This window comes from Buteo buteo, chromosome 21, assembly GCF_964188355.1.
Source record: "Buteo buteo chromosome 21, bButBut1.hap1.1, whole genome shotgun sequence".
NCBI lineage: Eukaryota > Metazoa > Chordata > Aves > Accipitriformes > Accipitridae > Buteo > Buteo buteo.
Genome location: NC_134191.1, coordinates 14,641,695 through 14,663,696, shown reverse-complemented (window position 1 = coordinate 14,663,696; position 22,002 = coordinate 14,641,695). Strand labels below are relative to the sequence as shown.

The following is a 22,002-nucleotide window of genomic DNA, read 5'->3' as shown; positions in this document are numbered from 1 at the left end:
CGGCCTGTCACCGCGCCAGAGCGGCAGACACTGACCACACCGGGCCTGTGCGGCTGCTGTCTGCGCGGCAGCGCTGCCGACAGCAGCCGGCCCGCCCTCGGAGGTCTGAGGAGAGAAGGAGAGGGCTGGAGAAATTTTCCCGCTTTATGCTTTCAAAAGTAAAGGATGGGAACACAAGAGCACAAACCTGTTCTTTGGGGTCTTTTTATTTGCAGCTGTGATCTAGAGTGAGATAGTAGCAACAGCATTTGTAAGGAAAACAGAAAGTAAAATATGACAATGGAAGATACATTCAGGTTGATTAATCAGGCAGTAACCAGTTCCAAGATCAATAATGCAGGCAAGTGAAACGGGACAATATAAACTCTCCGGCACCTTAATACATGGGAGGATAGCTGTCCTGGTGATACAAGAGAAATCCGTGTTTTCTACTCTGTGTATTGGTTCATCTGTGAGTATTGTGGGTTTCGTTAAGCTGTGAACTCGGGAAAGCAAAAATGAAGCAACCAAGGAAAAAACGTATTTTTAGAGTTAATAAAAGAGATAAAAGGAATTAAGCTACTTATAGCTACATTAAAGAGAAAATAGCTTCTGAGCAGTATACAGCAGACCGCTTTTAACTCTAAGAGACGGGGACTGATTTGGAGAGAGATCTCAGAACTGGAAGCCAGAAGACCTTTGCTCTTCCGTCTGTCCTGAGGTGAATCTGCCACATATCATTAGGCAAAGGCTTGACTCCTCTGTCCTCCTCAGTTTCCCTGCATGTCACCTGGAAACAGGAATGCTCACCTTGGAAAGATGCTGCAAGGTTTGATTCATTAATGCTCACAAAGCAGTTTGAGATCAATAGTGTAAAGGTAGCTGTCGTGGTTGCACAGCATAGCAAGTGTGTTGTTAAAGTCAGTTACCTGTCAGGCCTGGCCTGAATCCCTTCTGAGGAATATCTATCGCAGAGCACACGGGGTGTCCTTACAGTGTCCTACTTTAGAAAAATCAGACAACAGTGGCGTAGGGGCCTGAGCCTGATTTGGCATCTCTGTTGCCCAGAGAAACTCCTGTGCTGCCTGCAGCAGGAACCACATCTGCTCCAAAGGGCAGCCGAGCCCAAGCCCGCTTCAGGTACTCACGGTCACACTCTCCCTCCTGTACGCCAGTGCCAGCTCTCAACTGAGCCTGCCCTGAGTCGCTTTAGCACTGAATCTGCTGATAACTAGCAATAAAAGCAGCACGGATATATTTTCTGCCAGCTTAGGGCACTGAACTGGCTTCATGCAAGGGAAGGAGGGGTGAGGCAGGACACAGCTGCCAGTCCTTGGGCTGGTTTAAGTTGTGGAAATGCAGACTAAGAGAAGGTGAACGGGAGCCAGGACTGCTGGGCTCTTCTCATATGATGCCAGCCAATTCATTACCAGTTTTGTACCTTTATTCTTCCACCTACAGGAGTGTATCACTGTTACTAATCCATCTTACAAGAGACGGGAGCCTGTGACATCTAGTTTATTAGTGCTTTTAAGGTGACACATTAGATGCAAAGAGCTGTAGAAGAACCTGACACCAGTTAAAACACCGACTGGACAAAAGAGGAAGAGCTCTGATTAGTGAAATGATGGAGAAAACCCTCCCAAACAGACATGGTTTCTTTGGATGGGGAAGGAAGTATCCTTTCAGCTCAGCCCCAGGACTGTGGGCCCTGGGCTCATCAGCAGCTGGTGGGGTAGAGCTCTGGCTTGCCCCAGTCTATTTCCTTTTAACAGGAGACCCACATGCTGAGCTGTTATGGGCAGACATTAATGGTGAGTTACAGAATGTTCCTCAGCTCTCTTTTCCTAAAACTTTCCTTTTTTCTTTCTTTTTATGCAATATGAAAAGCAATCAAAAACTGTGGATGGAATTTCCTCCTTCCTTCTTTACCACAGAGCGATCCTGGCACCATCTGTTGCATACCTTTGTTACACAGAAGATAACCTCACACCAAGTTCCTGTGTCACTTGCTAGCTTTCTTGGCATGACCAACAGCTGTGTCATGCAATAGTTGTTTGTGATGAGTTTCTGATCCTCTGTGGGAATGCAGCATTTTCTCAGACTGACAAGGCAAGATCCTGCCTGCCTTGAAGAACATACGAATCCTGTCACTGGGCGGGACCAATGTCAGCAGAGAGGTCCTTGCTATCCAGGCTGGACACCTGTCTTTTGGCACAGATGAGAGCTACATTCACAGTGGCAGAATGAAAATAGAAACACAGTGGTAAGAAAGTGGCCAGTGGAAGTATTGAGCTGTGGCTCTTGCATTTTGCCTGGCCCTGGGGACACACACATACACGCACACCTCCGCACCAGAATAAACATGTGACCCAGGAGAAACCAGAGCGTGGTGCAGCGAGCAGTCCAGCACACTTAGTTTCAGTAGCCTGTGAAGAAAGCTGTATTCCTCCTTTGATACTTTCACAATATCAAAGCCCAATTAAAACCCATTAAAATGGATCAATTTGAAACCCAATGCCAATCGTTCCCAATCACATTGCTTTGAAGAAATCCATTCTCTATCCTTGAGGGACCTTCACACAGGTGAGTGGATGTCTAAGGTTGTAGTGACAGACATTTACCAGTGCAGAAGCCTCAACCTATTTCATGCACTCATCCCTCTAAACCAGGAGTAAGAATGTCTCCAGCTTTGATTTTCTTCCCTTTGTGACATCTAATCTCTATTTATTAATCTTCCTGATCCAATTAGAGACAATAAAACATGATAAGTCTTACACCATCTCTTTGCTTTTGTCCCTGGACAAAAAGGGAGCCTCCCTTTTTCTTCTTAGTCCCTAAGATGGCAGAGTGAACAGGGATACAAAAACACCTGCTGGTTCCTGATTTTGGAATGGCCTGCAGAGAGGTCCAGGGAGGACATCACCTTAGCTGTAGTACCTACAAATCCTTGACATTAGCTGTGAATGTCTTGATATTCCCCACAGTGCCTAGTGCATTCACCCTCTTCTGTGGACACACAGCTACCCCACCTCTGGCCTTCTGTGACATTAAAAGCTTGGGGAGAGCCTGCTCATTCCTCTGATATGTGTCCAGCATATTTCAGCTCTTCAGAGTCCTGCAGTCCCTCCTCCTCATCACTGGCCACAGCCCTGGGACCTTTCTTTGCCTCTGTGCCCAGAAAGATGTAGCACAAGCCCACACTGGCTTTACTGCTCAGTGAAAATTGACTGTCCAGAGATCCCTACACAAAGATGTCCTCTCTCAACTAGCTATGCAACACTTTCCTCTTGTCACCTTTAGCTTTCCAGACCAGCTTCCTCAAATTATCATTATAATGATCTAACTTACTAAAATAAAAAAAGGGGAACTACAATGCAGCAAATGCACAATATCTTCCTTTTGTACTCCGAGCTTTGTCATCCTTTGATTTATCCTGTCTAAAGGAGATTCACCCTGCTTCTGCTGGCATTTTGTTCATTAGAAATCTTATGCTATTGCATGACCATGTATGCGTTTCCACTGGCAAGGGTACAGTGGTAGTCTTTTGCCTGCCCTCTTCTCTAATCCCTGCCTGCAGTACAAATACCACTCCGGTAATCTACTAATGCTTTCACCTTTGCAATCCTCAGCTGATTTCTAAGTCATACAGCAGCAACACATGAAAGCAAAAAGCTAGCTCTGGACAAGGCTTGATCACCAGATACCAACCATAGGAAGCAACTGCAGTCATGTTATCTCATGGCAGATCTCCAATCCGAGCTTCTGCTGAGGTGCAGAGGACATTGCATATAGTGCAAGGGATTACCAGTGTCTGTACTCACTGATAAAATGCAGCTGCTGGAGGTTGAACATCTTAAAAAAACAAAGCACTGATAAAGGGTCTAAATGCAGCCATTGAAGCCTGAGCCCCACACAGTGGGTGGGGGCCGAGCTGCAGTGCTGCAGCGCCTGATTCTGCCACCTACCCTCACACCAGACACGGCAGACATGAGCACATAAAAGAAATGGCTTTGGACTCATTTGACAGCTTCCCCCTGCTCAGTAGCAAGAGCCACAAAACTACTGCAGAGCTGCGATCTCTTTGATACTGGGAGGTGGCAATGCTGGCACCTTCTCTTAGATGCCAGCTCACTCCCTGAGGTGTGAAGGTCCAAATCTCCCCCTTGCTCTGCCTTTGAGTCAGCCTCCTACAGAGACTACAGACAACATGCTGAGCACAGGGGACATCCCCTTAGACAAGTGCCTATGCTGGCCCTGGCAAGAACGGCAGGGAGAAACAACCACATGCTGCTGGCCATGGTGTAAGATGGGCACCACGCAGCTTTGCGCTTACCCATTTGGCACCACCGTAGCTACCTGGAGCCTGGACTGGTGGACGCCAAAGCCCATGGAAAGTTCAAGTGTCACAAAGCAAAGGGGTGTTTTGATGGTCCAGACTTTGGGCTTGGGGGCAGAGAGACGCCTACATCCTATTTATGACCGTAATCCCAAGAGCTGTCACACAAATAGTGACAATCACCTGAGTCCCCTGCAGGACTCCCAGCTGGTCTCTCCAGCTACAGAGGTTCTCCAACAACACCAATACCTTCCCACTTTTACAGCCGGTGCTAAATACCAGCTAATTAATTTTTTACAGCTGCGTTGGAGGTATGCCGGGTAATTTCATATGATTGTTCTCAGTACTCAAGTGGAGAAGATGATCCAGGGAGTGAGGTAACTTCCCTGAGGCCAGAGTGAGTCAGTTACTTTGTCAGATCTGGGTCCTTCTAAACATGGACATTTCTGAAAGGTTTTTTAAACCATAGGAATGGTATAAAAATAGGTACAGAGAGAGGTGCACGCAGCCAGCACAGAACTGCACAGGCCTTTAGAGAACTGGCCTTTCTTCAGGAATCAAGGTTTTGTTAGAGCAGCGTGTTATCAAAGCAGCAGGTTCTACAAGCTGTTACTTACCAAGCTCTGAAGCCTTCACAGTGAAGGTCTGGAGTGCCTGAGACCCCTCAGCTCATGACACTAGTGGCTTTGAAGCCATGGGGACAGGCAGGACAGGCCAATGGCTGGCAGTGCCTGGAATGCTCTGCAGGACCCACAGGTTGCGTGCCACCGCTCCTCTCTGCACAGGGCATTGTGCGATGGGGTGGACCAGCCACGTGAGCTCTGCAGCCAGGCGTTTTGTGGCAAAGGTGGCCATGTCATGCTGTTGTTGTACCCAGAATGTGTCATGGGGCAGGAGCCTGGTGCCACGTGACCACTGCGAGCAGGACACTTTATAGGACAAGTGACTCGCACGTTGCTCCTTCCTTAGCAGTGAGTCAGTGCCAAAAGGTGTCCCAAAGACGGCGCTCCATGGGTAGGAACCAAATTTGCTGCATGCATGCTCTCCAGGATCTGCAGGTCCATCCTGGATGTGCAGGGCCAGGGCTTGTCTGCAGAGACCCAGGGAGCTCTTCTGGGACCCTCCCTGGAAAGGACACGGACATGTCCCACAGCACGATTCCCTCCTCAAACGGCAGCCACCTCTCTGCAAGCACAGGGTGCTGCATATTAGCTTCAGATCTATCTGCCTCAATTCTTTCAAGTCACAGATTTTTGCAATCCCCTCTTGTCTGCTCTAAAAGAAGTAAATTCCGTATCAATGGCAACCACGAGAAGCCTGTATAATTTTGAGTGCATGTTTTCGAAGAGGGTGACAAAGATACTCAGCCTTGAAGGATAAGGGTGTGTGGGCAGTGAGGTTTGCTTTGCTTTTATCTTGGACAACACTTTTCAATGCCTGGTGCCTCAGCAGCTACATTTTTGACCCCAGGGAGTTATGACTCACTGTTTGCAAATCCCTGAGCCACCAAATTGAAGGTATGCCCCGCAAAGCACAATTGCCTAAAACTGAAATGGTTATAGGTGGGTGTTAAAGCTTCAATTACTCTGTTCTAGTGCTCAGGGCTGGCTCCATATCCCTGCCTGAATTTCTGGCAAATAGAAAACAGCGCCTTTTATACTGTTTAGATTAATAGGATCTCTCTGGGTTTGTCTTCTTCAGTGAAGTCCTGAGAGCAATCAGGTTACAAAAAATGCGTTATCCCATCTACAGCAGCACAACGCCAGCCTGAGGAACACCTGCTCTGCCCAATCTGCACTCCTGCCCTCTACCAAATTGCTTCAGACACCAGGGCCACCCCAACATCAGAGCTGGGGCTGGCCTGCTGGAGTACAGGGCAGAGGCTAAGGCTGTCTTTTAGCTGCTTTCTGGGTGACCTGTGTGGGGCTACGTGCTCCACTGCCTGCCATCCTTTCTGCTGCAGTGGATCAGTTTGCAGAGCAATACCTACGACTTGGGGAAAAACAATGCAAACACTGTATCAGGCATTTCTTAGCAGGCAGGTAGGAAAGCTGTGTGTGAGGAGCCTGAGATCTGCCAGCAAAGAAAGGAATAAGAAAGAACGATCTTTTATCCTCAAGTTTCTTTTTTTCCTCAATCATCAGTGTTTTTCTTGTCAGGAAAGACTGATTGCATTCACTGCTGCAGACCAATGCTGTTCACAGAGGGTTAATGCTCCCTCTTTTTGGGTCACACATCAAACAGCCTGGGTGGGAAGGAATCACCATCAGCCATCTGGCAGGGCACGATGGGATCGTCTCTGGGGAAGGGGCCACTGCCAACCACCACATAACACCCCCCCCCCCGAGGTCCATGAACAGTCAGACTTGGGTCAGGGGTTTTGATTCAGCCTGGCAGTGGCACAGGAGCTGCCTTTGCAGGAGAAATGTAAATCCCAGCTGGCACTTCACAGAGCATCATCCAGGGAAGTCCCTGCCAGCGGATTCCAAAATTTAGTAACCTGGTGAGAAATCTGCATTATCTCACAGCAAGCAGTGCTCAAACACAGAGCTCCTGGAGGAAGCAGAAGGCACAGCAAGAGCTGCCAATCTGCAAATGACCCCCTCTTGCTGCTGTTAGCAGGATCCTCAACTTCCCACTGTCTGTGGCAGATCCTGCAAAACTGAGGCTTTAAAATCCAGGTTTAAACTCTACGTGAACAACGGGCTTCCAAAATAAATACACCAGCAAGTGCTTTCCTCTCCAAAAACAAGCTGAGAAAGAAGAGTTGCTCCATGGACAGATGGAAACTCAGTGATCGTACTGAGAGGGGCCAATCACAACTCCTCACCGGGCTTCACTGACACTGAGGACAGGATCGTGGTCCTGGGACGGTACTGCTCTGAGGTGGGTCCTGGCACCACATTGGCAGGACCTTGAACAGTCAGAAGAAAAAATGCAATACTGCTTATCCGAGAGATCGGGCACTACATCACACCGTGATCCTGTGGCACCTGGGCACTGCATTACTGCACAGCCTTTCTTTCACCGGGGGGAGATGTGTGCCACCACTCCCCGTCCTTCACCCCAGGGACAAACGCCACCTCCTGCAGCAACCCCAGGAGATGCACGGAACACCCCAGAGCCTGGCGGATTGGCGATGACACCAGGGACAAACGCCACCTCCTGCAGCAACCCCAGGAGATGCGCGGAACACCCCAGAGCCTGGCGGATTGGCGATGACACCAGGGCGATGCAGGGAAACCTGCTGATCCCTGCAGCGGATCCCTGTAAGGTGTTCCATTACCCCTACAAATCTGAGTGACCTTTGCCCATCACGAACAGCCAGGGGATGCACCTCATCGGGGGCTCCTGCCACGGCCCTGCGGGAAGGGAACCGGGCCCTGCCTTTCATTAACTGCCATTACTAAGGTGAGAGCTGCAGCGAACGGGGCGGTTAAGCCGGCAGCGGCAGGCGGGAGGCGGCAGCAGCCCGGCCGCCCCCGGGCAGGGCTTTCCCCCCGCGCCCGGCCATTGCCCCCCGACCGGCGGGCAGCCCCTGCGCCCCCGGCGTAGCCAACGCTATTCTCCAAGGGGCGGGGCTACGCTACCGCGCCAGCGCCGGCACCGCCCCCTCGGCGCTCCCCCCGACTCGGGGGGCGCCTGGGCGCCCCCTGGCGGCGGCGTGCGGACAGGCGGGGACACTGCGGGCCGGGGGGGGCACGGCAAGGTGGGGCGAGGCAAGGCTCTTCGCCACCCCCCCCAGAGCTAAGAACTAGCTCCATCTCTCAGCCCAGGCGGGGCAGAAGTGCCTGCAGATCCCAGCCAGGACCCCCGCACACCTTGCCCGCAGCATGGGTGCTCCTACCGCGGAGCGTGCGGGTTTCCACTTGGATGCTCTTTCGTGGGATTTGTCCCCCCATTTTCCTGCCAAACGCGGGTGCTGTTGCCTCCACCGCTGGCCCTGGGGTAAATGAGCAGTTTGCAGAGGTGTGATCCTGTGGCAGGCCCTGGCAGGAGGAGCCGAACGCAGCCCGTCTGCAGCACAAGGGTGCGATTCAGCTGCTGCCCCAGGAGCCAGCATCACCCTGGCCTCATGGCTAGGACCCTCACCCTCCTCCTCTGGAGCGTGGAAGGAGAGCAGCTTCCCTGCCCCCCTGGTTCTCTGTGAAAGGCAGCATTTGTCTTTTCAAACCAAGATTTGCACGGTGTCCTCCTTACGCCTCCTCTGGTTTGCAGACACCAATCTGCCAAAGGCATTTCCAAGCTGCGGTGCGATGTGGGCAGGCCACTTTAGGGTGTCGGACCCCGGTCCTGTCTGCACTGGGAAGTACTTGAGTGGCGGCCCCGATAACAGCCTAATTATCTGATACAATTAAACCAGCACTGTTCCCTCTACCCAAAACGTGCTCTGATCCCGTAACAAAATCCAGACCCACCCAAGGTGAAGCAGGTCACCTTGAGTGGGCAAGGTACCCATTCCTTGCTCAGGCTCTACATTTTAACCACACACACGTAGCAGATTTCTGCCATTAGCAGCCCACCAGTGCCTGTCTACGGCTATTTCAGTTATGTTTCTAGTAAGCTTTAAAAACAGAGTTAAAAGTACTTTTTATACTGATGAAGTGTCCTCCTTGCTGCAATTTTTTCCTCCCTGTTCAACAATACCTGTCACACAGTGGTCTCGCCCCCTTGCAAGACTCACAGATGCTCTCCCATTTTCTTCCAGCAGGTTTTCCTGTGTGCTTCCCAATGCTTTGCACAATTGCTGTGCACAGACAGTTTTCTCCATTAGTTTTTCTGAGTCTCATGGTCTAACGTGGCCATGAAAACAGATATTTTTTTTTTAAACCCAGGAAGAAACTATTTTAACGAAGGGTGACTATTGTAAGGGGTTCTACTGCAGATTCCTGAAATAACTTGAAGAAACCCCAGAGGAGCAGCCCCTGAGCACGCAGTGCCCCGTCAGCACTGTCTTTGTGCAAAAGCCGGACACGTTTCCAGGGCAGCCGAACAAAGCGCAGGAGCCGAGCCTCAACCAGCCCCCCTCCAGGCCCACCACTCCCATGGAAATCACAGGCGAACCCCAAGCAAGAGTCACGGTGTGTTTTGCTTGGCAGAGGCTCGGCGTGAGTTGTGCTGACTAGTTGAAAAATGAAGTTGTAAAAATAATGAACTGGAAGACCTTTTTTTTGCCAGCTGCTTTTCAAGGGCCTTAGCAAGGCTGAGTAAACTGCCATCACTCAGCCAGGTTGTACCTGCACTCTCGTGGCTGGGAACTGCAAAACCTCACTCTGGATCGAATACAGAGAGAAGTGCCCTCTGCCTCCCACTGGCAGCCAGAAGGCTGCCTTGATTTTACATGGACAGGATTAAACACCGAAACACCAATAAAATCTGAAGCATGGAGTTTTTCCTTGGTCATCAGGACAACCACATGCCTGTGTTTTTTTCAGGATCACTGTTAGATTTGTATTAAAATCCATAGGCTAAGGTGTTGCCAGGATGACTTCTGCTACACATGCACAGCCCTGTTTAGTATCTCCTGCCCCTGACCTGGGCTCCTCAGAGAGCAACACATTATATCATGGTCCCTGCATGTTCCTGGTGCAAGCTTCCCGCTGGTATGATGATCACACCAGGATAAATCCTGTTCCCTGCTGCTACAGGCTTCAGTGTGCTCCTGTGGTCACAGCCAACTCGCTCCTTCAGGAAAACAACTTCTTCTCCTTTCCTCCTTGAGAACAAATTGCTCTGACAGATGACACAGCTCTGAGTTTGGCATCAGCCCCGTAAAAACAGAAGAGTGTAGGGTTTTTCCTGGGGTGCAGTTCTGTCCATGGCTTATCCTGCCAGAGGCATCTATTAGACCGCTCTGGTCCCTCAGCCCTGGCAGACGGCTGGGCTGGCACCGGCTCCACGGCGGCTGTTCCCCTCCCACTGCTCGGTGTCCCTGAGGGTGACACGCTCTCTCCACAGCACTGTCACCAGGAGCTGGGGCGTTATGCCAGTGCCTGGATAGCAGAGGGGTCTGGTAACCTCTTCCATGACACTTCCTGACCCGCAGCTCTGTGGGGCATTACTGCCAGAGGGGGGCATTCCTCACAAGGGGAGAATTAAAAAAAGACACAAACACATAAAGAGAGAAAAATAAGCAGCTCTGGAGTCCTGGCTCTTGCTGCTGCTTGGCACCGGCCGCGGGTGGCCAGATCTGCATGCAGGCACCACAGCCTGGGACGATGAGGAGGCAGCGGGCCTCGCAGCGCTCCTTCGCCTGCAAAAGCAGCCTCTCCTTGCTTGAACATGGCCTGCAAGCTATCTGCAAGCTGTCCCAGCCACTCTAACCAGCGCGCCCAGCCAGGGGCCTGTTGCCAGCTGTTAAGTGAACCCATGCACAAAGGAACAACAACTTGGCACCACTCAGTGCAAGCTTAAAGGTCTACACAACATGCAGGGCAGCAGCGAGAAGGGCCTGCAGAGCCAAACTCATCCTTGAAGCAAGCCTGAAAGCAACAGCTTTTCAACCCAAAGATAAATTTAGCCTACGTGGTAGGGCTTAAGTCTTGGAACAGATGCTGCACGGGCTCGGCATGACTCAATTATCACAATTAGAAATGGATCTGAACACGGGGTTAGCGTATAACAGCCTGATTCAGAGCTCACCAGGGTCTGGGATGGGTCAGATGTTGAAACTTTTGCGTTTGCCAGCAAGCTCAGATCCAGGCTCTGGGCTGAACCCATCAGAGAGCAACCTTTGGCCTGCGATGTAACGACGGAAGCCCAATTATCTCCAGACACAAGGGGAATGTGCACTTATTTCTTTCCTTCCCTTTGCCAGGAGAAATTGCCCTGAGGGAGAGGGGAAATAAAGGCTAGAGCTGTGCATGTTATTAAAGACGCAGCCTGGAGTTCATTTATTCCCTGTGACACAGAGGCCGGGGTTGAAGAAAGGACAGTGACAGCCGCTCCTAGCAGAGGAACTTTCCACAGCAAAACCAACCCAGACAACTGGAGGGAGTCCCCAAATGCAGCACTGCTGGCCAGCCTTAAATTAGAGCCAGCTGTTTTGCTCAGCCCTCCATGATTTGTGGTTGTTTCTCCCTGAACCTGCTTACCCAGTTCCGGGGCCCCAAAACCCAGCTCTCTGGAGAAGAGGGCCAAGATAAACATGCTTTTCCTGGAGAGCAGAGGGACCTGGAACATTTCCCTAGCTGGAAGCACGAGGCTGAGGAGGTGGACCCCCCCCCCCCCCCCCCCGTGACCATCTCCTGCTGTGCTGCTGGAAGATAGCCCTGCTGTCACCCAAGACACGGTGACAAAAGTACCCGCTTGTGCTAGGATATGCTAGCAGGGCCAGCTGCCAAATTCACGGGTCTGGTGCCTAAATAAATCAAAGGGAAATTGAAGTTATTTGCCAAGAAAACTTCCATAATAGGAATTGCGGCAGCAGCAAGGGGAGAAGGGAAGGCCAGTTAAGGGGTGATGCTGTTTTGAACATAGCACACCAGGAGACATCTCACTTTATTTAGCCTTTGCCAAGGGGCTGTTTGACTCCAGATCCAACCTCACAACATTTAGGAAATCCCCTTCCGATACTTGGCAATCTCAGGCCAATTCAAAGAATTATTTCCGTGACTCATATTAGGATCTTAAAGAAAGGTCGAGTCCTGGATCACATTATACAAACATGAAAGGTCTGTTGTCCCACAGGGCTCACAGGCAAAAGCCCTGCTCCAGGAATCACGGCAGACAACATCCGTTCCTTGTTTTTATCTGCTTTAGATGTTTGAGAATAAAGTGTCAATCACCTCTTTCCCAGTCATGTGTTAAACCACTAAAATTTTCTCTTTGCGTAAGTTCAGGACTGGTTACTGTGTCTCGACTGACTGCAGCACTTCTCCTCTGACATTGTTTAGCTGTCAATTATCAGTGGTTTTTTTACAATTTGGATTCTGCTTAAAATCTACTTGTGTTAAAACCTCGCCTTCCAGAGCAACAGCGATCCATGTGCCAGGCCAGCAAGACAAACTGTCCCAATTTGTGGCTCATTCATTCAGCAGCGTAATCAAAAGCATCAAACTCACATCTCTGCAATGCCCCGTGCTAAATCCCAGCGCCAAATCCCAGCACCACCCACGCTGACTGCCCTTCTCCCGTGCCATCCCACGCCAGACACTACCACCAGGTTTTACGATTTTGGCCGCTCGAAGCTGCCGCTGTCAGAGCCCCGGCAAGAGCCGGCTTTTGCTCAAAAAGAGGCGAAAACAGAGCTGCTTTGTGCGGTGGCTGGAGAGGAGACTGGAAAGCACGTGGATGGCCTGAGCGTCCCGGATTATTTGTTATAATCGCTTTTTGCTCCTTTTCAGGCCCCGCAGTGGTTTTCCACAGCAGGGCCGAGCAAGGGGCTGCCGCTCCTCTGGCCCTTGGCCGGCCCCGCGGCCTGTCCAGGCCTGGGAGCTCAGCGGGGGCGCGGGCCCAGCCGCACCGCGGGAACGCCCGACCTTGCCGGCCGGCCCTGGGCGCCGGAAAGCACCGGGGAAAGGAGGCGGCCGCCGGGGGCTGCGGGAGGCCGGAGCCGGTACCGGGGCTGCGGAGGGACCCGCCCCGCCGCAGCCGCGCCTCCAGCCCGGACTTTCTCCTCAGGCACTCGCAAGGCCGCCCTACCCCGCGGGGGGTGGGGGTGGGGGTGGGCCTCAAGCGCCGCTGGGCGCCGCCATTGTGAGCCTCCTCCCCCGCTGGGCGCCGCCATCTTGTGCCCACCCCGTACAGCGCGGGCGCCGCCATCTTGTGCCCTCCCCGTGCGGCGTGTCGGCCATGGCGGGGTTGCTGTGCCGCCTGCTCCTCTGCCTGGCGGCCGCCGGGGCCGCCGCCGACCTGCTGCTGGAGGAAGCGCGGCGCTCCGTGGACCTCAGCACCCACCTGGCCAAGGTGTCGGCCGAGCTCAGCCTCGCCAATGCGGCGGGAGGCACAGCCGCCTCCGCCTTCCTGCTGGCGCTGGAGCCCGGCCTGGAGCCCCGCCTGGCCTACCTGGGCGTGCAGGTGAGCGCGGGCCGTGAGGGGCAGCGGGGGACGGCGTCCCGCTCCTCGGGGAGGGGACGGGACCGCGGCACGGCCTCGGGCGCTGCCTGGGCCCCGCCGCCCGCAGGGACACGTAGGCACAAGCGCGGCGCTCCCGGCTCCCGCCGCCCCGCGGGCGCTGCCGGCTGTTGCCGTCGGCATGAGCTCCGTGGCGGTCGGGGAGAGGCTTCCTCGGCCGGTGCCGGCCGGTGACTCGGGTGCCGCCGGGCGCTGGCCATCCTGCCCCTCCAGCTGCCTTGTAAACAATGAAGCCAAGGGTTTCCTCTCGTTATACGGAACAAAGCGGGGGTGTGAGTGGCTGTGGCCGTTTAAGGTCTGGGAAGCGATGAGGGAGGCGAGACAGCTGCTAATTAACGTCGTTAATGCTGTAACGTGAGCAGCCGCAGCCCCTCGGCTGGAGCAATGCTTGTATCCCCAGCTAGAGCAGGCCCCGGGACGGGGTCCAGCCTCTTATCCCATGGGATGTACGTGCAAGAGGGTTCTTCTAATCCCAGAAGTATTTGCACTCATCTCGTTGCATGCTGGCTCACCCAGTCGGATTCCCGTGGCCTGCTCGCTCCCCTGCCACTGTAGAAAACGTACAAGAGAAATCACAGAAGCAGTTGACCGAGATTCTCATTTGCACAACTTACAGCCACTGTGCTGGCTTGGGAACTGGGCTGAGGTGAACTTGAGTTACCAGAAGTCTCCAGTTATCTGTTTTTGCACACTGACCACACTGCAATTTGTGTTAATGAAAAACATTATAAAAAGGGGCTGCTTTTTTTTTGTTGTTGTTAAATGAAGTAGTTATCTATCGGCTTGCATTTTCCGGGGCCATCCCCCTAAAAAGTGGATAGGGACTGTACGGAGTTTGCCCTGGACGCATTAAGTCTTCTACGCAGCAGCATACTGATCAGTCTCTTGTTTTGGAACAGGTGAAGGGTGAGGAAGAGGAGGAGAACACCTTGGAAGTGAGAGAGACTAAAGTTAAGGGCAAAAGGTGAGCGTCACCCTCTAAGATCAGTACCTAGAGGTGTGCATGGGGGTTTCAGCATCGTCCTTACAGTGGAGCAGAAGTACTACCCCAGTCCCACATACCTATAGATCCTAGAGTCTTTTGTTCCTGAAAAGACCCGCTCTGTAGTCAGGCTGCATCCTGAGGTGCTACAAAGCCAGGAAGCACAGTTCACACAAGCAACCAAACCCAATTCCTGCAGCCCAAGAGGCCCCATTAGAAGTCACTCCCCTCCCTCAGATGCTCTTTCCTTGGGAGATAGCACATGTGGTTTTAGATCTCTGCACTGAGCCCAGCACAAGCTGCACATACCTGCTTCTCACACCCACCCATGGCTGCTAGTGAGGGGAGAGCCCTATAAGGGGGAGAATCTCTCTGTTAAATGCAACTCAGCTGCCTTCACGGGGGGTTCAGCTGTGCTTAGTCTCTTGTACTCAGTGCCATAGGTAATGTCCTGTTACTTTATTAAGGGACTTCAGGTAAGAGAAGTATTATAGCTATGGTTGTGCTCTTACCCATTGCTCCATTTTGAGCTCTCAAATGATGGGCATTTGTGATTACAGAAAGATTGTAAGTGCTCTTTGGCTGTGTCCCCAGAGCACTGCTCTTAACCTGTGATGTGGGGAGTACCACAGTGCGCGGATACTGTGGCCCAGCATGGGCTGTTGCCTGCTGCAGGGAGAGACGATGCTGTCTTTTGTGTGAGGCTCTGCGCTGCCAAGCTTGGGATATTGTGCATACACAGCAAGACTGAGCAGACAGGTGCTTTCTGAGCCATGACAGCTGAGAAGTAAGGGGTGCTTGTAAAGTGGGTCAGGAGCACGGTGCTGCTGGGTTTCAAGAGGACAGTAGCTGTGGAGTTAAGTTGCCAAGGTAGACCATGGTTTCTGACATATCTGGAGGCCTCATGTGATCCTGCTGTTGGGCCACCAGGCATGACTTGAAGTCCATTCACTTCTGTCATGACCTCGGTCCATCTGGTGCATCCTTACAGGTTTGGTGAAATCCCAATCCTTTCTGTAGAACCTCAGTCCAAAACTGTGCTCATTTTCTGGCTGTTCCTTAGTTTCACATCCTGTGGGCAAAAAACTGAGAATGAACAGACTTTGTGGGAACAGGTGCTTAAAGTGTTTGTGATTTGTTTTGTGGGCATTTGCACATGCTTCCTCTTATTCAGATCATTCTTGTCATCTGGAGAAGAATGGAAAAACCCCTGCTGAAGCATGTTTTATAAATGCAGAACTAGGGAGGGGAGGGGAGTGTGTCACCATTCCCCTTCCAAAACAGGAGCCAGGTGTTTTTGTGAAGCAGAGACTGTAATTGTGCCTGGACGTAGTTCACTCTGTGCTGCCTTCTGTCCTGCTTCCACAGTCCAGAGTAAGCACACTCTCTGGGACAAGACATCTGTACATCTTGGAGGAGCAAATAAAATACTGGCCCCAATCATACACGATATATGTGATATATGGGCTCTCATCCACAGGGAATGTTGTGGGAATTGGATCTGATTGCTCTCTCAGGATATCTCACATGACTTACCTGTTCTTCTCCCTTCCAGTGGAAAATTCTTCTCTGTGAAGCTGCCATCTCCTTTGGCACCAGGAGCCAAGGTCCGTGTATCTGTTGAAATGGTTTTCACACACGTCCTGCAGCCTTACCCCACCCACATCACCCAAAGCGAGAAGCAGTTTGTGGTCTTTGAAGGAAATCACTATTTCTACTCGCCATACTTCACCAAGACCCAAACAACCCGAGTAAAACTGGCCTCTAGGAATGTGGAGAGTTATACCAAGCTGGGCAACCCTTCCCGCACTGAAGACATGATTGAATATGGCCCCTTCAAGGACATTCCTCCATACAGCCAGGTAAATGTCTGTGCAAAGAGGTTGTGGCTTTGCAGAGAGCATCTTGCAAACATGTCACCTGCATCTCAGAGACTGGAGAGTGGGAAGTGGAGGCTTTTGTGTAAGAATTGCCAGTCAAGCCTGAGTTAGCCTGTGTGCAGGCTAGGAATGTGTGCTCCAACAAGGTGCTCCTAATACAGACATGATTGCTGACTGCTGCTTGGTGTCCACAGGGCAAACCAAGCCAGTTTGTGTTGGTTCTGGCAGGTGTGTATTTGCACTGGGGAAGACTGCATCTCTAGCCCCCTCACCATTATAACTCGGCCAGATGTGCAGGGTGTCACCTGTGAGTACACCCCAGGTAGCCAGTGCCCTGTGTGCCTGTGCAGTCAGCTTCACTTCTCTGCAGAGTCTGTCAGGGAGGTTTCTCTGTGGGACACAGAGACACATAATTGCGAGGGGAGGTTGTTCCTTACTTCAGGTCTAATAGTTTATCTTTTTTCCTTTTTAGGACACTCTGAAGGTGCACTATGAAAATAACAGTCCATTCCTGACCATCACCAGTATGACCCGAGTCATCGAGGTGTCTCACTGGGGGAACATTGCGGTTGAAGAGACGGTTGATTTAAAGCACACAGGAGCAGTGCTGAAAGGGCCTTTCTCCAGATATGACTACCAGAGACAGCCAGACAGTGGGATCTCTTCTGTCAAGTCTTTTAAGGTTGACATTTTTCTTTTTTGTGTGTGTGTTTTTTTACTGTGGCTCCCTGCTTTTTTACATCCCCAGAGCGGGGAAAAAATACAGTAGTCCTTTTCTTTGGTAAGCATACCCAAGTAATAAGGGAATATTAAAGCTCTGATCTATTTTCAGAGAAGGCTCATGCTAGATAGGAATAGCTTTTGGAGGTAGAATTAGGAGGTTATGTGCTTTATTGCATCTGTTGGCCAAACAAACTGCATATACCAGGGCATGTAGTGTTTTTCCACGCTCCCACCCCTCCAGTCTTGGGGACCCTCTAAAACCCTTAATTGCTGTGCTGACAGCTCTGCTTTCCATTTTCCACTGCGCAAGGGCCGTTCATTTTGTCCCCACCCTCTTATTTTCAGGCTTGTCTTCTCTGTCGTATCCTCATCAAGTTGAACAGTATTAATTGGAAACTCATCCATTCATTCCTTGTTCACAAAGCACTCAACAGGAGTTAAAGCTGTGGGTCTGCTAGCCAGATGTGAAAAGTATTATGTGTTTTCATCTGAACCAAAACCTTTCTCACTGCTTGAAGCCTCCAGGATTGATTGTTGTAATTCTCTAAGGTGGTGCAGCCAAACAGAAATCTCATTTTGCTGAGCGTAAAGCCAGCAAGCTCAGTGAGCTAGGGCAGCGGGCTGGAGTGAAAAGGGAATTGCTGTCCTGGTGGGCATGATGAGATCCCTTGCTGTCTGGGATATTTGAAACTGGGCTGGAGAATGCACATTCATTTAGAGGCCAAGTGATTTCAGTGCTGGCAGCCACTTCTGTGGCTGATTGCTTCTAGTAGCACAATTTTACCACTCAGTGCAACTGAATGGCCATTTTGTCATCTCTCACGTGGGAGCGCAGTTTCTCGATGCTTAACAGCCATTATTGGTTTTGCCAATTTCACTGGAAATAACTCCTAGCCAATGTACTGACTGTTGCTTCCCTTCATACAGACCATTCTCCCAGCTGCTGCTCAGGACGTCTATTACCGTGATGAAATTGGAAACATCTCCACCAGCCACCTCCTTGTCCTGGATGACTCTGTGGAGATGGAGATCCGTCCCCGCTTCCCACTTTTTGGGGGATGGAAAACCCATTACATCATTGGCTATAACCTGCCAAGCTACGAATACCTCTACAATCTCGGTGGGTGGCACAGGCGAATGGAATAAGAAACCTTCTCTGTGTTTAAAGGTGGTTGCTATACAGTAAAGAATTCAAAGCTGCAGTACACTGCACCTTAGCAACAAGAGTTGCTGGCTATTATTTCTAGAATATGCAAATCCACCTTCTTTTCTGTGCTTCCTTCAGTTTTTTGTAGACATCTGGTTAAAATATACTTGAGTGAGCTAGTGCCCCCTGGTGCACAATGTATCCATCCGAATTCTGCTCTTGCTTCTGTTAGGAGCTGAGCTTCAAGGTTGCCCCTTGTTCTTTGAGGAATTGTAGCCACCCTCTGGTCTGCACTCTCTTAGGTGATCAGTATGCCCTGAAAATGAGGTTTGTCGACCACGTGTTTGATGAGCAAGTTACAGACTCTCTGACTGTCAAGATCGTCCTGCCGGAAGGTGCCAAGTAAGTGTCATTATTCCTGGCTTGTTACTGCAGACAGTGCTGTGTTAGTGGCAATTCTCCAGCCTACTCTAATGGCTTGGGGACAGTGAAATAAAACCGTGACGGTGCATGTGGAGGAGACCTTGGAACACAGCTTTGCTTTCTTTTAGAGTGTTGTTTAAACTGCATAATTGGCCTTGTGGCTAGAGGCCACAGTTGGCCAGCCAAGTCCTAGGTTACATCATCTCAAACACTGTAGAGTCATATGGGACTGTCTGGTTTTATCCACAGGAATATCCATGTGGACAGCCCCTATGAAATCAATCGTGCTTCAGACGAGCTTCACTACACATATCTAGACACTTTTGGACGTCCAGTTATCGTGGCACACAAGAGCAACCTGGTGGAGCAGCACATCCAAGACATTGTGGTGAGTGTGGCCTCTGTGCGTGGTTTGTCTTAAGCAGTTGTGCCACCTCTGAATTCAGCAGCATGGTCAAAACACCCATATTGGGTTCCAGAAATAAATACTTGCTGGACTGCATGGCCAGTCCCGCTGCTGCCTGAAGAGAGGAGTTCTCCCCCATAGTAATATCAGTCACTGCTCAGTGTTTCAACTTCTCTTCTAGGTTCATTATACCTTCAACAAAATCTTGATGCTGCAGGAGCCTCTGTTGGTGGTTGGAGCTTTTTACATCTTGTTCTTCACTGTGATAGTCTATGTGAGGCTGGATTTCTCCATCACTAAGGTGCTGTATGATGAAGAGCCGTGTGGGAGCATTAGTGGCTTACTCAGCTGATGGTTGGAGATTTTTCATACCAGTAATTCTCGCTGAATGTTCCTGCCAATTGCATATTTTACTAGATGCTTAAATGGTGTCCTGTTTTTATGCTACCTGAGCATTGATACTCCTGCAGGATTTGAATTGGTATGCTAAGGCTAACCAGAGTTTTACCTTCTGGATAAAAAGGAATCCCCCTGAGAAGCAGGGATGTCCACAATTCTCTTTCTGCAATGTTTTCCCTTACTTTTTGTTAAGCTATTTGTTGGGCTGGATTGAGTGCTGAAAGGTGCTTGCGCTAGTCAGTACTTCTACCATTCACCTAATTGCTGTCAGTTGACTTAATTGCAAAGGGAGCCGCTTCTGTAACAGTCCTGTGGCAGATTGCAAGTATGGCTTGATGCAAATCAAAGGTATGACTACTTTGATCTTCCCTTCTGTCCTCTTGCAGGATCCAGCTGCTGAGGCTAGGATGAAGGTTGCCTGCATCACAGAGCAAGTGCTTACTCTGGTGAATAAGAGACTTGGGCTGTACCGTCACTTTGATGAAGCAGTGAATAAATACAAGCAGTCACGGGACATCTCCACCCTGAACAGCGGCAAAAAGTCTTTGGAGACAGAGCACAAGGCCCTGACAAATGAAATAGCCTCTCTGCAGTCTAAACTGAAGACAGAAGGTTCTGACTTATGTGATAAAGTAAGAAATTCTAATTATTTTTTTTTTAAGCTCTCCCATTCTTGGCTCTATCAAGTATTCTAGGTGTGTTTTAATTTGGGGTTTAGTTTCTGCAGCCTGGATATTTCCCCCCGCATCCCCGGAAAATGGCTTGATCCCTGCCAGGGGGTGTGAAGATCAGGTTGTTGTTTTTGCAGTAATCTTGGTTATGCAGCCCTGTTATGCTGCTGGTAAACAGCTGCTTGTGCTGTTTCTAAAAAAGCCCTTGAACCAGCTGCATGAGTATAGATTAATGCTTTTGTAACACAATCCTGATGCATCTCATTGAGCTCATGGCAGCAACACTTAGGCAAAAATGGAAACTATCAACACATTATCAGTTCTGACTTTACTACTGACACCAGCCAAACCAAAATCTTCTCCCTCATCTCTTATTTTCTTGCACATGTGAATTTGGTGCTGACAGAATTTTGGTAACATGATGCTCCTCAGGGTATTTTGCTGTACCATGTTGAAAGCCATGGCACAGTGAGTACATGCCCACTCTCCATTTCTTCCTCCACTACATTTCAACACTTACCTGGAACAGCCGCTTAACCCCAGGTGAGGGACACTTTAGTCTCTAAGGTCCATTCAACCAACAGCCACCTTGCTTAATCTGTTACTGACTCAAAGAGTAGCTCTGTCATTGCAGACTTGCTTCTCACACACCATTAACTGTAGGGACACAGCTTCCAGCTGTCATAGTTGTGATTTAGCTTGAAGCCTTTAAAAATCTGTCATTAAACACTCTTTAACAGTCATTGCACCTGTCTCCTGCCAGTATGGCTCCTGGGTCCTTGGAGACCCTTTATCTGCACTGCTTAATTATCCATTCATGAGATATTCCTCATAATGTGATGCCAGAGAGAGGTGATGGCTCAGGAGGCAATATTCAGGGATTGGAGATGTTTCCACTTAGCACTGACTTCATCTTTTGCTCCAGCTTTACCATCTGTGCTATTCCAGCTTCACTGTAGGGATGGTTTTTGTCTCCTCTAATATTCCCTTTCTTTCTCACCCTGTAAGGTAAGTGAGATTCAGAAGCTTGACGGCCAAGTCAAGGAGCTCGTTCTGAAGTCCTCGGTTGAGGCCGAGCGGCTGGTAGCTGGCAAGCTCAAGAAGGACACATACATTGAGAATGAGAAGATGCATTCCAACAAGCGCCAGGACCTGGTCACCAAAATCGACAACATACTCGATGCACTGTAACTCTCTGGTTTAGTGACCACATGAAGGGGAGAGTTATGAAGGGAGATGAGAAGCCTGGGAGTGGATACACTTTGAGCCAAAACTCCTTCCCAGCAAAATTAGGGGAAAAGTTGATGTGAAATATCTGAAAGTACTTTTTTTTGTTTTAGATTTTTCTATAGAGCTTGTCTGCTCAGCAACATGTGCTGTGCAAGGGACCATGACATCATGCTGTTTGGCTGGGTAACAGGGTTTCTTTACCAGAGGTGAGACTCAGCCAGGTTATAAAACAGTCTCCCACTTTCAGTTTTCTCTGTATAGATGTGCCCTGACTAAACGCACTCAAACAGCCAGTCTGAGCACAGACACGCTCATGGCAAATCCGAATGTTGCATCTCCAGAAAGAATAAAAGCCACCTTTGTTCTACTTTGAAATAAAACCACCACTGCCTAGCCTTTATGTGTTGTGCCAGGGTGGGGGAGGCAGAGGTGCTAGTGCGGAGGGGCTGGGTGGCCCTATCCTGCCCATGGCCAGGCACTGTAGTTCCCTGGGGAGCAGAGTTCAGCTCTGACCACTCCTGCCTCCTGTCAGCTGTGTGCCTTGCAGGCAGAGCTCTGCCACTCCCAAGGCCCTGACCCAGGCAGGGGGGGAAGCCAAGCCCTTGTTCCCTAGTGATGTACATATACCTATACCCTTATGGGGAAAAAAACCACACAACATAACCCCTCTTGCTAACCTCTCACTGCGTGCTGCATGCTTTCCTGCTGCCTGTGACAACAGTCCCTGCATCCCTTGTGCTGCCCAAGT

At 50.5% G+C, this 22,002-nt stretch overlaps 1 protein-coding gene across 1 annotated transcript; it reads left to right on the top strand.

The window, feature by feature from the left end:
• The first annotated feature begins 13,081 nt into the window (after positions 1-13,081).
• On the top strand, positions 13,082-21,649 carry RPN1 (ribophorin I). The gene is made up of 10 exons (XM_075052801.1): positions 13,082-13,336; positions 14,293-14,357; positions 15,931-16,237; positions 16,728-16,937; positions 17,906-18,098; positions 18,428-18,527; positions 18,798-18,936; positions 19,136-19,255; positions 19,740-19,985; positions 21,033-21,649. Exons 1-10 carry the CDS (start codon positions 13,112-13,114, stop codon positions 21,213-21,215), a joined length of 1,788 nt encoding a protein of 595 aa, XP_074908902.1. The 5' UTR covers positions 13,082-13,111; the 3' UTR covers positions 21,216-21,649.
• Positions 21,650-22,002: the final 353 nt, after the last annotated feature.